Below are 14,081 nucleotides of genomic sequence, written 5' to 3' on the forward strand. Positions count from 1 at the left end.
TCATGCATAAACTTCTACATACTATTGAGATTCACAATAAATATATATAATGAGTTCAAAAGGTGATAACATTTTCACTATAACCTATAAAGTTGATAAAAATATATTAAAAGAATATCAATCTAATATTGGATTAACCTAACAGTAATAATAAGGCAACTTAAGCATACCTCCATTCAATTATATAATGTAATAAACATATATATCCCATGGAACGCAACAGGTCGGTCAGGGGCCCAAAACAAGTAGCTAGCATTTTGAAGTTGAGAAATAAAAACGATCAATATATATATAGGTTGTGAATAGGAATGGGAATTAATTAGGGAAGTGTTTATAAGTGTGGAATAAATATTTTATTGATAAAATATCTTGTGTATAATACACCAAGGAACAAGGGGATAAATACAAGGGTATGTATGATAAACAAGGAAACAAATAATATATTCTTAATTACAAAAGATATTATTACATTAATACGTACCCTCCCTCAAACTCAAGGTGGTAGAGTATCTATCAGCTTGAGTTTGGTAAGCAATTGATTGAAGCGGGTAGATGGTAAAGCTTTGGTGAAGATATTTGCTGGTTGCTCAGTGGTGGAGAGAGGTTGTAAGAGAAGAGTATTGCTCAAGAGATGATGACGAATGAAGTGATAGTCATTTTCGATGTGCTTTGTACTTTCATGAAAAACATCATTGTGGGCAATTTGGATGGCACTACGATTATAACAATGGAGGAGAGTGAGTCCCTGTTGGGGAACACCCATGTCAGCAAGAAGCCAGCGAAGCCATAGAAGTTCAGTAGTAGCATCAGCAAGGGCACGGTATTTCGATTCAGTGCTAGAACGAGAGACAACACTTTGTTTCTTACTACGCCAAGAAATGAGAGAATCGCCTAAGTAAAAACAGTAACCTGTTGTAGAGTGCCGATCAGTGGGATCCCCAGCCCTATCTACATCAGGGTAGCCAGATAATATGAGAGATGATTGAGAGGAAAACTGAAGTCCATGTCCCAAGGTTCCCTTAATGTAGCAAAGAATACGTAACACAGCAGTAAAATGAATGGTTCTAGGAGCAGCCATAAATTGACTGACAATATGAACAGCATATGCAATGTCTGGGCGACTCATTATTAGATAGATGAGACTACCAACAAGTTGTCGATATAGACTCACATCTTCAAGAGGAACACCATCATAGGGGGTTAGATGAACATTGGGATCTAATGGTGTCGAAGCTGTGTTGGAGTCAGTAATTCCTAAGCGAACTAAGAGATCTGAGGCATATTTGGCTTGAGATAAGCAATACCTGTCTGAGCGTCGAGAGACCCAAGGTCCTTCATCTCAAAATGTTGATCAAGATAATGTTGGAGATCAGACATGGTCTGTGGATCATTACTAGTGATAATCATGTCATCAACATAAAGGAGAAGAAGGACAATACCCTGGGGTGTGTGACGAGTAAAGAGTGCAGTATCATGAGAACTAGAAGAAAATCCAAGTTGAGTGATGGTAGAGCTAAATGTGGCAAACCAAGCCCATGGAGCCTGTTTCAGTCCATATAATGCTCGACGCAGAGGCACACCTTGTGAGGGGGAGGAGAAGTACCAGGAAGAGGTTGCATATAGATTTCTTCAGAAAGAGTCCCATTAAGGAAAGCATTTTTGACATCCATCTGAAGGAGAGGTCATTGCTTGGCAGTAGCAACAGCTAACAAACTTCGAACAGATGTCATCCGAGCCATAGGAGCAAATTTTTCTTCATAGTCAATACCATATTCTTGCGAATATCCTTTTGCAACAAGACAAGCTTTATAACACTCAATAGTGCCATCAGAGTGAGTCTTGATCTTGTAGATCCACTTGCAACCAATGGGTCTTTTGCTGGGAGGTAAGTCAACATAGTCCCAAGTGTGTGTCTTGTCAAGAGCCTGTAATTCATCATTCATTGCTTTCTGCCATAAAAAGTCAGTACTAGCCTCTTGATAAGAGGTGGGTTCAACAAGAGAAACAATAGTGGAAAAATAGTGATAATTTTGGAGATAGATTGGAGGTTCTCTTAACCGAGTAGAACGACGAGGATGGGTGTCTGGAGTAGGTTCAGGACCATCATCAGAGACGGACGATTGGTTTGAGTTTGCAGAAGTAGGTGCAGATTGAGCAAGCTCAGTATCAAGAGTGGATTCAGAGAGAGGAAAAAGTTCATCAGAGGTATCGGTGAAGAAAGGTTGAAGACTAAAGAAGGAGGAATGGAAGGAGGACAAGCGAGAGAACACAGTATGCTCCCAAAATGTGACATGGCGAGATATACGAAGTCTATTGGAAAGAGGATCCCAACAACGAAAACCTTTATATTCAGTGCCATAGCCAAGGAAACAACAGAGACGGGCACGTGGTTGAAGTTTAGTGTGTTCATGAGGATATAGGAGAACAAAGCACGCACAACCAAAGACTTTAAGGTTAGAGTAGTTGGGAGAAGTACCATATAATCTTTCGAATGGAGAGATGTTCTGAAGAACAGAAGAAGGAAGACAGTTGATGGTATAGACTGATGTAAAAGTTGCTTCAACCCAAAATTTCTCAGGGCATGAGGTAGAAAGAAGGAGGGCACGTACTGAGTCAAGAGAATGTGACAATGTTTGTGCTCAGCACGCCCATTTTGTTGAGAAGTGTGAGGGAAGGAGCGCTGAACAAGAGTGCCCTGTTGGGAGAGAAAAGATAGAAGAGTGAAGTCTTTATACTCCAAGGCATTGTCAGTGCGAAGGGTTTTGAACGGACAAGAGAATTGGGTGTGAATCATGTTAGCAAACTCAATATAGGTGCGAGATAGTTCAGAGCGGTGTTTGAGAAAATAGATCCATGTAAATCGAGAGAAATCATCAATAAATAAGACATAATAGCGATAACCATGGACAGTGGTAGTAGGGGCAGGACCCCAAATGTCTGAATGGATTAAGTCAAAAGGTTTATCACATATAGAAGTAGATGGAGAAAAAGATAAAGCAGGTTGCTTAGCAAGTTTATAGTTTAAACAATTAAAAGGGATAAACTTGGTAACATTATTTAAATTGTTGACAGAAATTAAATGACGTAGTTTTTCAGGAGAAGCATGACCAAGGCGGAGATGCCACTGATATGTATCAGAATCAGTGATAGGAGCAGAGATGGATGAAGGAGAAGGAACCTGAAGTGATAGGAGCTCAAACAATCTTTCCACTTTGCGACCCGTCCCAATCGTCTTTCCCGTCTGCGGATCCTGGACCTGACAACCATTGAGAGAAAAAGAGACAGTTAAGCCAAGATCACACAGTTGACCAACAGACACTAGATTAAAGGTTAAGTTTGGGACACAGTAAGTATGAGGAAGATTTAAACTGGGGGTATTGATGGTACCAATGTGAGTGATGTTCATACAATTGCCATCAGCAGTGTAAATGGGTAGTAAAGATTTAGCAGGACCAGGAGTGTTCATAAGAGAATAATTAGATGTCATATGATTGCAACAAGCAGAGTTAAGAAGCCATCGATTACCTGGTATGACGGCAAATGCAGAGGAAGATGATGAAATTAACTGATTTAGCAGACTTTGAAGATCACTTATCTGAAAATGGGGGGTGGTGGAATTATCTGAAGCAGCAACAGCAATAAAGGAGGTACCAGGTTTAGTAAAGTTCTTTGCTTTTGCAGGATAGCTTCGAGGTCGAGACGATTTTAGGGACAGTTATCCATAATATGTCATGGCTTATGGCAGTACCTGCATTCTATTTTAGGACAATCAATAAATTTGTGACCAGTGAGCTTACAATTCTTACAAAATGTGCTTGATGCTCCAGATGATGAATAAGTGCCTGCAAGAACAACATCGGAATGTTTGGAGAGATTGATGCCAAGGCGTTTTTCTTCAAATAATATCTCTTGGATAGCTACATCCAATGAGGGCAAGGGACTGCGGTGTAGTAAGTCGGCCCTAACAGATTCATATTCTGGACGAAGTCCCATAAGGACTTTAATAAGACGAAGATGTTCTTTACTGATTTTAGCTTGATCGATTTGAGTCCAGATGGGTTGAAACGCTGCTAGATATTCATTCACCGATTGCCCAACTTCTTGATTAAGATTGACAAGGCTATTTTGCAACTGATAGTAATGAGCTAATCCGACGGATTTAAACCGTGTAGATAGAAAAACCCATAATTCCTTAGCATTTTCAAAAGCGTCAAATTGTGTATGGATAGCCGAGATCGATGTGTTACTAAGCCCGGTAATAATCTGATGATTTTTACTATCTCATTCTACAAGACGTTCAATAAATTTGCTATCGTCTTCCTTATCTTGTTTGGTCGGTTTGGTAATATCGCCGATAACAATACGCCATAATCTCCGTCCAATTAAAAAACTTTTCATTTGATTTGTCCATGTAATGTAATTAGAACCATCAAGAATCGTGGTTATTGGGCGAGCAATTTCACTTTTCTCCATCTATTCACAATAAAGAAATAAGTCAGCAAAACACAATATTGGTCAATAGATCTAAATAGTCATTTAGCACAAGAAATAAAATTCAGAGAGCGGCAATAAACAACGGGATCGAATAGAAAACCACGGCTTTGACTGGGTTTCACGGAGGCCAGAGAATAGATAACTAGGATTGGAAGTCGGAGATCGCAGCTGCGGACGACGGCGTGCGAGGCATGCGAACAGATGGAGAAAAGTGCAGACAGAGATCGAACTTGTTGCGAACGTCAGGGGTACAAAAACGCGGGCGGCGTTCACCAAGCTAGGGTACAAAAATGCGAGCGGGTGCAAAAACGCGGGCACTGGGTCACTTGTTGCAGACAGAGATCGGACGCCAGAGAGATAAATGCTGGAGAGACGCGAACGGGTGGGTGTACAAAAACGCGGATGGGTGTGCTGGGTCACTTGCTACGGACAGAGATCGAACGCTGGAGAGATGCGTATTGTCACCAAAGAAACGCGGACAGAGATCGGTCGTCGGAGAACCGCGTGCGAATAGAACACTGCAAGATAAAGCAACGCTGAATAGTAACCTAGGTTAAAGCTCTGATACCATGTGGAATAAATATTTTAGTGATAAAATATCTTGGGTATAATATACCAAAGAACAAGGAAATAAATACAAGGATCTGTATGATAAACAAGGAAACAAATAATATATTCTTAATTACAAAAGATATTATTACATTAATAATAAGTATCTAAAAAGGAAAAAGACGGTGATTAATGGCGGCTTTGGAATACAAGTTGTACTTTTAATTATGATGAAGAAAGAAAGAAAGTTGAAAAATGAATTAAGAGTGTGGGGTTAATGTTATTTCAATCCCTTCTAATATGTTTGATGCTGTATTCATTAATAATTCTCAACAACTTCTTTGAAATTATCCATTCCCCAACTGTTTCCTCACATCTTCTCATTCATTATTCCCACTTCTTTTTTTTTTCTTTTCTCTTTTTGCCCCCATTTCTCAACCTTCTCTTCTATTTCAATTTCATTCCTTGTTTATAAGAAGTTAATCCAATGGAGGCTCACAATTAAAGATTTTCTATCAAGAAAAATATTTGTCTTCACTCATTAATCCAACACATATAACTACTTAACACTTTTGATCTCAATATTTCCATCCACTTAAAAACTAAAAAAAAAAAAAAAAATTATATTAATGCGCTTTTTAGTGGTAGGCCCCACGAAGTTCAACTTTTTTGGGTTTGATGGACTTCTCAACTCTCAAATTCTCAATGCTTATTGGTTTTGAATTGAAAGCTAGAGGAAGCTCAACGATCATTTGCTCTGCAAATAAATAAAAATTGAGAATTGATTGATGAACTTAAAAAAACACTGTCCTTGAGGTGAAAAAATTAATAACCATATAAAATCCTTTTAACATGTCGAGAGTTTCTGGGCTGATTGTCGATTGGTTTATCTGATTGACGTTTTTGGAATTCTTTTTTCCCCTTTCTTCACGCCCTTCTCCCTCTGTTTTTTCTTCTTCCAGTCGCTTTTCAATACTCAACTTCAACTTTTAATAACCTTCATCTGCTGCTTTTGAACGAGTCCATGATCCATTTATTCCACTGTTTATGATGTCCTCTCAATACATCTTGAGTTTATCCCTTTTATTTTCTCTCTTCTTGAAACTACTTTTATCCTCATCCTCTTACTTTTCCAATGTTTTGAATGGTACGGATGGGGACTGCTTAATCTTGCTTTTCCTTCTACATTCCTACTTCAATAAGAACACATGACATTGGGTTGAATTTTTGTTTGTTTTTTTGTTCTCAAGTCTAACTGGTGGGTTCTTTCATATTGGAGAAAACAAGGTGGATTTGTATATATACGTGTCAGAATATAATATATAATCTTGATTTGTTTTGTGTTCTGTTCTGTTCTTACAAAATGGGCTGCATCTGTTCTAAGGTTTTAGCTGACGAGTGTAGTGACAATGAGCATGATGGCTCCGAAAGACCCCATTCCTCTATTAAACACCTCTCTGAATTGAAAATACCAAGAGCTGGTTCTCCCAATTCTTCTCAGATTTGGGAGAAGGATAGACTGGATTGTAGTGATGTTACGGTTATGTTGTTCGATACGAAGCCAAACGGTTCTCTACGTTCATACAAGCAACCTCCTAATGAGAAGAAGAAGACAGATTTCCTTGATGTCACCATTATCGACCATCCACGTATCAGAAAGATTCCAAACTCTATCGAGGCCGAGCAAGTCGCTGCCGGGTGGCCGAGTTGGCTGGCTGTTGTGGCTTGTGAAGCTATCAAAGACTGGTTGCCAAAACGTGCCAGTAACTTCGTCAAGTTAGAGAAAGTATATGCTCATAAATTTGCAGCTGATTTAACTTGCTACATCTATGATGTTCTTCTTTTTTATACATATATCTCATTCTTGCAGATTGGCCAAGGAACTTATAGCAGTGTGTATAAAGCTCGTGATATTATTCAAGATAAAGTTGTGGCTTTGAAAAGGATCAGATTTGACAATCAAGATGCTGAGAGTATCAAGTTTATGGCAAGGGAAATCCTTGTTTTGAGAAGGCTTGATCATCCAAATATAGTTAAGTTGGAAGGTTTGATCACATCACAAACATCTTGTACCATGTACCTTGTTTTTGAATATATGGAACATGATCTTACCGGACTCACATCACGGCCTGGTGCATCGTTCACCGAACCACAGGTAATATTTGTATCTCACAAGTAGCACTGATTCATCCATAACTCTATATTATATCAAGCCCCTTTTCCTTCCTATTTCAGATGAAGTGTTACATGAAGCAACTTTTGAGTGGACTTGATCATTGTCACAGTAACGGGGTTCTACATAGAGACATCAAGAGCTCAAATCTTCTTATTGACAATAATGGCATTTTGAAGATAGCAGATTTTGGGTTGGCTGTTTTCTTTGATTCACATTCAACAGTTCCGATGACAAGCCGTGTAATAACTCTCTGGTATCGACCACCAGAACTTTTACTTGGAGCGTCTAAATATGGAGTGGAAGTTGATTTGTGGAGTGCTGGTTGCATTCTAGGAGAGTTATATAGTGGCAAACCCATCTTGCCTGGAAAAACAGAGGTACAATATAGCTTTACAAAACTTGCTGAGATCACCTTCGTATCTTCAAAAATACATTATTTAAATGTTATCGTTTGTCAAAATTAATCAGGTTGAACAACTACATAAAATATATAAGCTATGTGGTTCTCCTTCCAAGGACTATTGGAAAAAATTGCATTTGAAGCAGTCAACAAGCATGAAACCTCCACCGTCATACGAAAGATGTCTTCGAGAAAGATATAACGATATTCCTCATAGCGCTGTCGATCTTATGGACACTTTGTTATCTATAGATCCTGCAGGGCGAGGAACTGCAGCTTCCGCTCTCGACAGTGAGGTACACCACATATCGATTAACGTGTTTGTACTGATAAGCAACATATGTATTGGCTATAGACACTAGTTGTATATCCATATCGTGACTTCTTAGTTACCAACAATTCAATTCAGTTGAAACTAGAAAGTGAAGACATTCATATTCTTAAAGGGGGTCTTTTTTGAACAGTTCTTTACCACAAGGCCCTTACCAAGTGATCCTTCAAGCTTGCCAAAATACCCTCCAAGCAAAGAGATCAATACAAAACTGCGTGAAGAAGAAGCAAGGAGGTAAAATATATAGAATTCCTTGAAGAGAACAAACAAACTAGAATTCATTATTTGGAGTTTCTTAGTTGCATGTTTTACACAGGCAACAAGGAGTAGGTGGTGAGAGAAGCCAAATAGTCTACCAAGAAGTAAAAGGATTGAAGCAATCTAGAGTTGTTCCTGCTGCAAAGACTAATGCTGAATTGGTTATTTCATTATTGGTAAACTTCTTAAATGATGAGTTGTAATTTTGTTCCATATATATAATTAAGTTGTTATCTCGTCTCTTTATTTTCTAATCCCATTTGGTTTCGAATTATATAGAGAAAACAAAGTCGTTGGACTGCAAAATACCGGAATGAAACGTGTTCCTACGATTTGGTATCCAAGAGAAACTCAAACTCAGGACCTATAATGACTCAGGGACCAAGACATACAAACTCGAAAAAGGAACCGAAAAATACTTCGATTTCGAGTGAGTGTTTAACATCATCTGGTCCAATGGAATTTGTTTCTTATAAATACATAAGGGAAAGATCAAAAGGAGTTTCAAGGCCGGAATCAATGAGGGAAGACAAAAGTCTTCCTCCTCTATCCAGTTGTAGTGAAGTGTGATCCATCAAAAAGAAGAAGGAAGAGGGGAGGTTGATATGAAGAAAGTTAGAAAGAGTTGTCACTTGGAAGATTGAAAGGCATCAGGTGTGATAGGTTGCTAAATTTCAAGGGGGGGGAGGGGCTTCGTAGGATGACCCATTTTGCAAGGCCTTATATAAGATGTATTTGTTGATTGAGAGATAGGAATGTAAAAGATGTCAATCTCGGCTTTGTATGTAATTAAGTAGGAAGGAAAAAAGGCCTTAGGTTATGTATCACAGTATTGTACATATATATATATATATACCATTATAAATACATGAGTTCTAATTTTTTGGCTAAGAAAATTAAAAAAGAAAAATGCAGTGAGCGTGGATAAATCACGCAGCCATCCCCCGTCGATGTATGAAACTAAAATAAATTAAGAAATATATGTAAATAAGAGCTCAAATAAATATACCAATTTTAGAGATAATACGACTAACATTTTGGGAAAAAATGCAAATATAATTTATGTCACTACACTTTACTCTATTTATAATTTTTTTTAAAAACTTTGCTATACATTATGCTAATATTTTAAATTTAAATGTTATATTTGCAATTGTTTTATCTAAATTTAGAGCTTCCTATACATTATAAAATATTACAATTTTATTCTTGAATTTGGAGCATTGTTTCACTTTGGTTGGTTCTAAAGTTTTAAGAGTCATACTTTTAACTTAAATTCTAAACTAAAAATTTTTTTTTTGTTAATTTATAGTAATTAATTTAAAGGGGTTTTTTAAAAAATATAACAAATCGACAAAATAATTATACCGTATAGAACAAGCTTAAAAACAGAAAATGCCCACAAACCCACGGTGGAAATACAAAAAAAAAATGTCACAGTCAACGCACGATTAATAGGCCACACGCACGCATGTAATCGTTTTTTAAACGATCATGATACATAATTGTGTAGATAATGATACACAGTCGTATAGGTAGTATCAGCACCATCGTTTAGTTCTTTTTAACGATGGGAAAAGAGTTTCAAATTTAAACGATCGTGTTGACCATGTTAAACGATCGTGACCATGCTAAACGATCGTTTAGATCATATCCGCCTGATCATGTAGTTCTCTTTTTTAACAATGGAAAAAAAAGCTTCAAATCTGAATGATCGTGTTGACTATGCTAAACAATCGTTTAAATTATATCCATTCGATTGTGTAGTTCTTTTTTTAATGATAAAAAAGTGCTTCAAATTTAAATGATCGTGTTGACCATGCTAAACAATCATATTGGCTAGGTAAGCTATTGTTTAGACAAAGTGATATTTAAACGATCTTGATATTCATGACGATGAAGAAAGAAAGAAAGAAAAAGAATAGCAGTAAGAAAGAAAGAAAAAGAAGATGGAAAATTTTGGAAGAGAAGATGGAAAAACCGTAAAGAAGAAAAAAAAAAAGAAGTGACCAAGTGTCCGCAATATCAAAGACAAATCTGGAATTTATAAAAGAAATTTACCGGCTTCATGGGCTATCGTAAATATTTTAGTGTTTTGTTATCTTTATGAAAATTAACCTAATTTAAAATAGTTAAAAAAACATTATAATGAATTAAGTTTCACTAGTTTTCCATCACTATTTATGTTAATTTTAATATTTCAATTGGAGAATTGTCAAAAATAGCAAATTTAACAAAATATTTATAAAATATGGAAAAAATTTAGATTATATCAATGGTAGACACTGATAGACAATAATAGAAATCTATCGACGTTTATCATGGATAGAATCCAAAATTTTGTTATATGTCGTAAATTTTTTAGTTTATTTTACTATATTTAAAAATATCTTGTTTCATTACGTATTTTTTAAAATTAATTCATAGAGATTACATAAAAGATTGATATGAATATTTAGTTAAAAAGAAAAAAAGTTTAGGGTAAAAATAAAAATTTTGAAATATGAAGATGGGTTTATTTCCTCTTTTTTTTTTTTTTTGTTAGAATTAAAAAAAAAAAAAAAAAGAGGTAGAATTGAAGAAAATTCAATTTAGAAGTAAAGAATTAGTTGAAAAAGGATCCTAAAAAAGAAAAAAGGAAAAGATGAAAAAAGGATGTAGATTGGAAGTAATAGGGGAAAATGGAGAGTTTTGGTGTTTGTTTACGTACTTAGGTTTTAGGAATTGAAAATTCAAATTATAGAATAATAGCTATTATAATTCAAAGATAAAGTTTTGTTTTTTTTTTAAAAAAAAAAAAAAAAAAAAAAGAGAAGGAATTATTGATTAAAATGAAAAGGATGGATGGGAAAGTATTAGTAAGAAATAAAAGCGACTTCAATTTCTGTTTGATATTTTAAAATGTAAATCAACCATTACGGGGTTATTTAACAATTACTTCCTTTCTTTTTTTCTAATTTTTTTTATCTAATCTTTTTCCTTTTTTTTAATACTCAATTTTACTATCTTATTATTAATATATATATTTTTTTAAAAAATTTCCGTAGAAAATAAACTCACAAATAAGTTTAATTAATTTTGTTTGACAAACCCAATTTCATTCCTTTGTGAGCCATATATTTTAATTTAGTAATAAAACTGTATCTTCTTTTTTATGAAATAAACAACCAAGAAACTAAAATCAACCAACATAAAAGATGAATAGAGAAGAGTGAAAATAGAGAATAATTGAACTCAATTGTGGTATATCTTACAAAAGACACCACATACTTCTATTTTAAAATCTATCATGGTATATGTTACGTTATAAAATTCAATAGGATAAATGTTATAACATATAAAATTGAAGGAGGGTTATATAAAAATTGGTGTTATGAATATTTATAATTATGTTTACAATACTTTTAAAATTTTAATTACAAAATTTTTTTGTCTAATCATTACATTCATATTCCTTTTTTGTGAAAATGAGTCGCATCTAGAATACGAAAATCAAAAAATTATAATATTAAAATAATAAAATAAAATAATATATAATAGGGAAGCTTACATACATATAACATAATTAAAAACTATTTACGTCTCGTGTAACAAAGTCCATAAGGTTAATCATTTTTTAAATATTCGAGGTTTGCCCTTCCATCTTTCTTTTCTTCCTCGTGATTCATCTTTCCCTACGATTTCGTCTTTCTTCTTTTCTCTTTTTCTTTTCTACGATTTCTTTCCATCATCTTTCTTATTTTTCAATTCTTTATTTATGTCGTTTAATTTTCTCATCGTTTTTCTACTTTTCCTCTTTTTTTTTTTTCACTTCGATTTCTTTCCATCGTCTTTCTACTTTTCCTCTTCTTTTTTTCGCTGCAATTTCTTTCCGTCGTCTTTATTTATTTATTTACTTATTACGCATTTACATTTGAGTAATCAAATCTAAACGACTGTGTATAAAATTGTGTACAAAAAAAAGCAAAATCTAAAAGATCGTGTATAAAGAATCTTAAAAAAAATCATTTAGATTGGAGTAGCCAAATGTAAACGACCGTCTAAATAAATCTACACGATCGTGTAGCAAAAGAATTAAAAAAATCGTGTACCAAATTTAAAAAAAAATCATTTAGATTTGGGTCCCCAAATCTAAACGATCGTGTAACAAAATTAAATGATGGAATTAAAAAGATAAATTGTAGTCATATCTAAACGATCGCATATAAATTATAACCATATCTAAACAATCGTCTTGTAGTCATATCTAAATGATCGTGTATATATTGAACCATATCTAAACGATCGCAAATATATTACGTGTCCGTTATTGACAGCGTGGTTGACGAGGCATTTTGGGTATTTTACACGGTGGGCCTCTAGGCTTTTTTCGTTTTTGAAATTATTCTATACAGTATAAATATTTTGCCGCTTTTTTATATCTTTTAAAAGATCCCTATATAATATATAATATATAAATAAATTAATAAGAAAATAAAGAAGAAATTGAAAATCTCAAAAAAAATCCACTTTCTCCAAATTATTTGGAAAACTCTCCGATTTTGGCATGTCTTACAACTCCACCAAAAACCCTATTTATATGCAATTTGGCAAGCATGTATCAGATGATCACTAAGATTGAGTATTTGATAGACACATGATATATGTATGTTGGATGACTAATAAGTTGACATGTGACTATGGCTACCAAGCACACTAATGGAGATCTACTTATATTAATAATATTTACAATATTTTGTTTTTTTTAAAAAAAGTTTAAATTTGTTTTTTTGGGACTATTTTTAGAAATATGAGTTTTTTTAAAAAATAATAACAAAAATAGGATGGATGTAAAGAAATAATAAAAATAAGGTAGAAATTCAAACTATTATCGAAAATTGGATAGTTTAATTTCTTAAAAACTTAATTAATCATGCCCTTATTTTTGTCCTAATCTAGCCAAAATTATTATGATTATTATGCTCATTTACAGCGAACTTCAGTTTCTATGTTCACTTGCATTAGAAATTCCTCCACACATTTTTCTTTTTAACACGAACATTTAAAGTTCCTTCTCCACCTAATTCGCTTGCATTACTTACTTTTGAAACCATACTGACAATTTAAAGTAATTAATTAGAAAGATTTTTATAGCCTAAATTTTAAAACCATACAGACAACTTAATGCATAGTTGAAAGATGTGTCTTAAAACTTGGAAACAGTGATTTAGAAGAGTGTTATGAGTTTTGTTATAAAAATTTTAAGTTTTAAAAAAAATGTATATTTTTAGGTAACATTTTTCTTTAAGCTTTGAAGGATTATTTTTTACCTTAAGTTTCTAGTATGACCATGGTTTTGGTGCAAATAAAAATGCATTTTCATGTAATTCTACATTTAAAATTGAAATTTATATGCGTATATGAATTAAAATTTTTATTTACAAACTAAGCATTATCTTAATCTCCTTCTACGACATCATCGTCCTGTCGTCGTCTATGTCGAATGTGTCTTTGATCCGTCTCGGCAACATTGAGACATCTGGTCTGCTAAATTATATGTTCTATATTTTCCAAAGTTTGATCATGCATTGAACTCAAATCTTATAAATTGTGTCCATCAAGTAAGCACGTATGTCTTGAACAAAATAATTTTGAACAATTACAAATAATATAATGAAATAATGTGCTTGTTATAAATTCTAAAATAAATCATATTAAAATTCTTAACATGCAATAATAGTAAGTGTCATCATATGTGATGAGTCTTTTTGTAATTTGTGTGTACTAGGTAGTCATTTGATACAGTTGGCTCGTGTGTTGCTTATTCTTGTATACAAAGACCATTTTGTGAATACCACATTGTGATATACTATGCATGAATCCTACGTCAATCT

At 34.0% G+C, this 14,081-nt stretch overlaps 1 protein-coding gene across 1 annotated transcript; it reads left to right on the plus strand.

The window, feature by feature from the left end:
* Positions 1 to 5,929: 5,929 nt before the first annotated feature.
* LOC103490534 (probable serine/threonine-protein kinase At1g54610) lies at positions 5,930 to 9,075 on the plus strand. Its single transcript, XM_008450073.3, has 7 exons — positions 5,930 to 6,829; positions 6,914 to 7,198; positions 7,279 to 7,596; positions 7,688 to 7,915; positions 8,084 to 8,184; positions 8,267 to 8,384; positions 8,488 to 9,075. Exons 1-7 carry the CDS (start codon positions 6,407 to 6,409, stop codon positions 8,776 to 8,778), a joined length of 1,764 nt encoding a protein of 587 aa, XP_008448295.2. The 5' UTR covers positions 5,930 to 6,406; the 3' UTR covers positions 8,779 to 9,075.
* Positions 9,076 to 14,081: the final 5,006 nt, after the last annotated feature.

Source organism: Cucumis melo, chromosome 11 (assembly GCF_025177605.1).
Source record: "Cucumis melo cultivar AY chromosome 11, USDA_Cmelo_AY_1.0, whole genome shotgun sequence".
Taxonomy (NCBI): domain Eukaryota; kingdom Viridiplantae; phylum Streptophyta; class Magnoliopsida; order Cucurbitales; family Cucurbitaceae; genus Cucumis; species Cucumis melo.

What these genes read in the sequence shown, in the direction of transcription:
- LOC103490534 (XM_008450073.3), top strand. Translation starts at nt 6,407, where the DNA reads ATGGGCTGCATCTGTTCTAAGGTTTTAGCTGACGAGTGTAGTGACAAT. An exon ending in ACTTCGTCAAGTTAGAGAAA is followed by an intron (nt 6,830 to 6,913) that starts GTATATGCTCAT and finishes TCATTCTTGCAG; the next exon opens with ATTGGCCAAGGAACTTATAG. An exon ending in CTTCCGCTCTCGACAGTGAG is followed by an intron (nt 7,916 to 8,083) that starts GTACACCACATA and finishes TTTTTTGAACAG; the next exon opens with TTCTTTACCACAAGGCCCTT.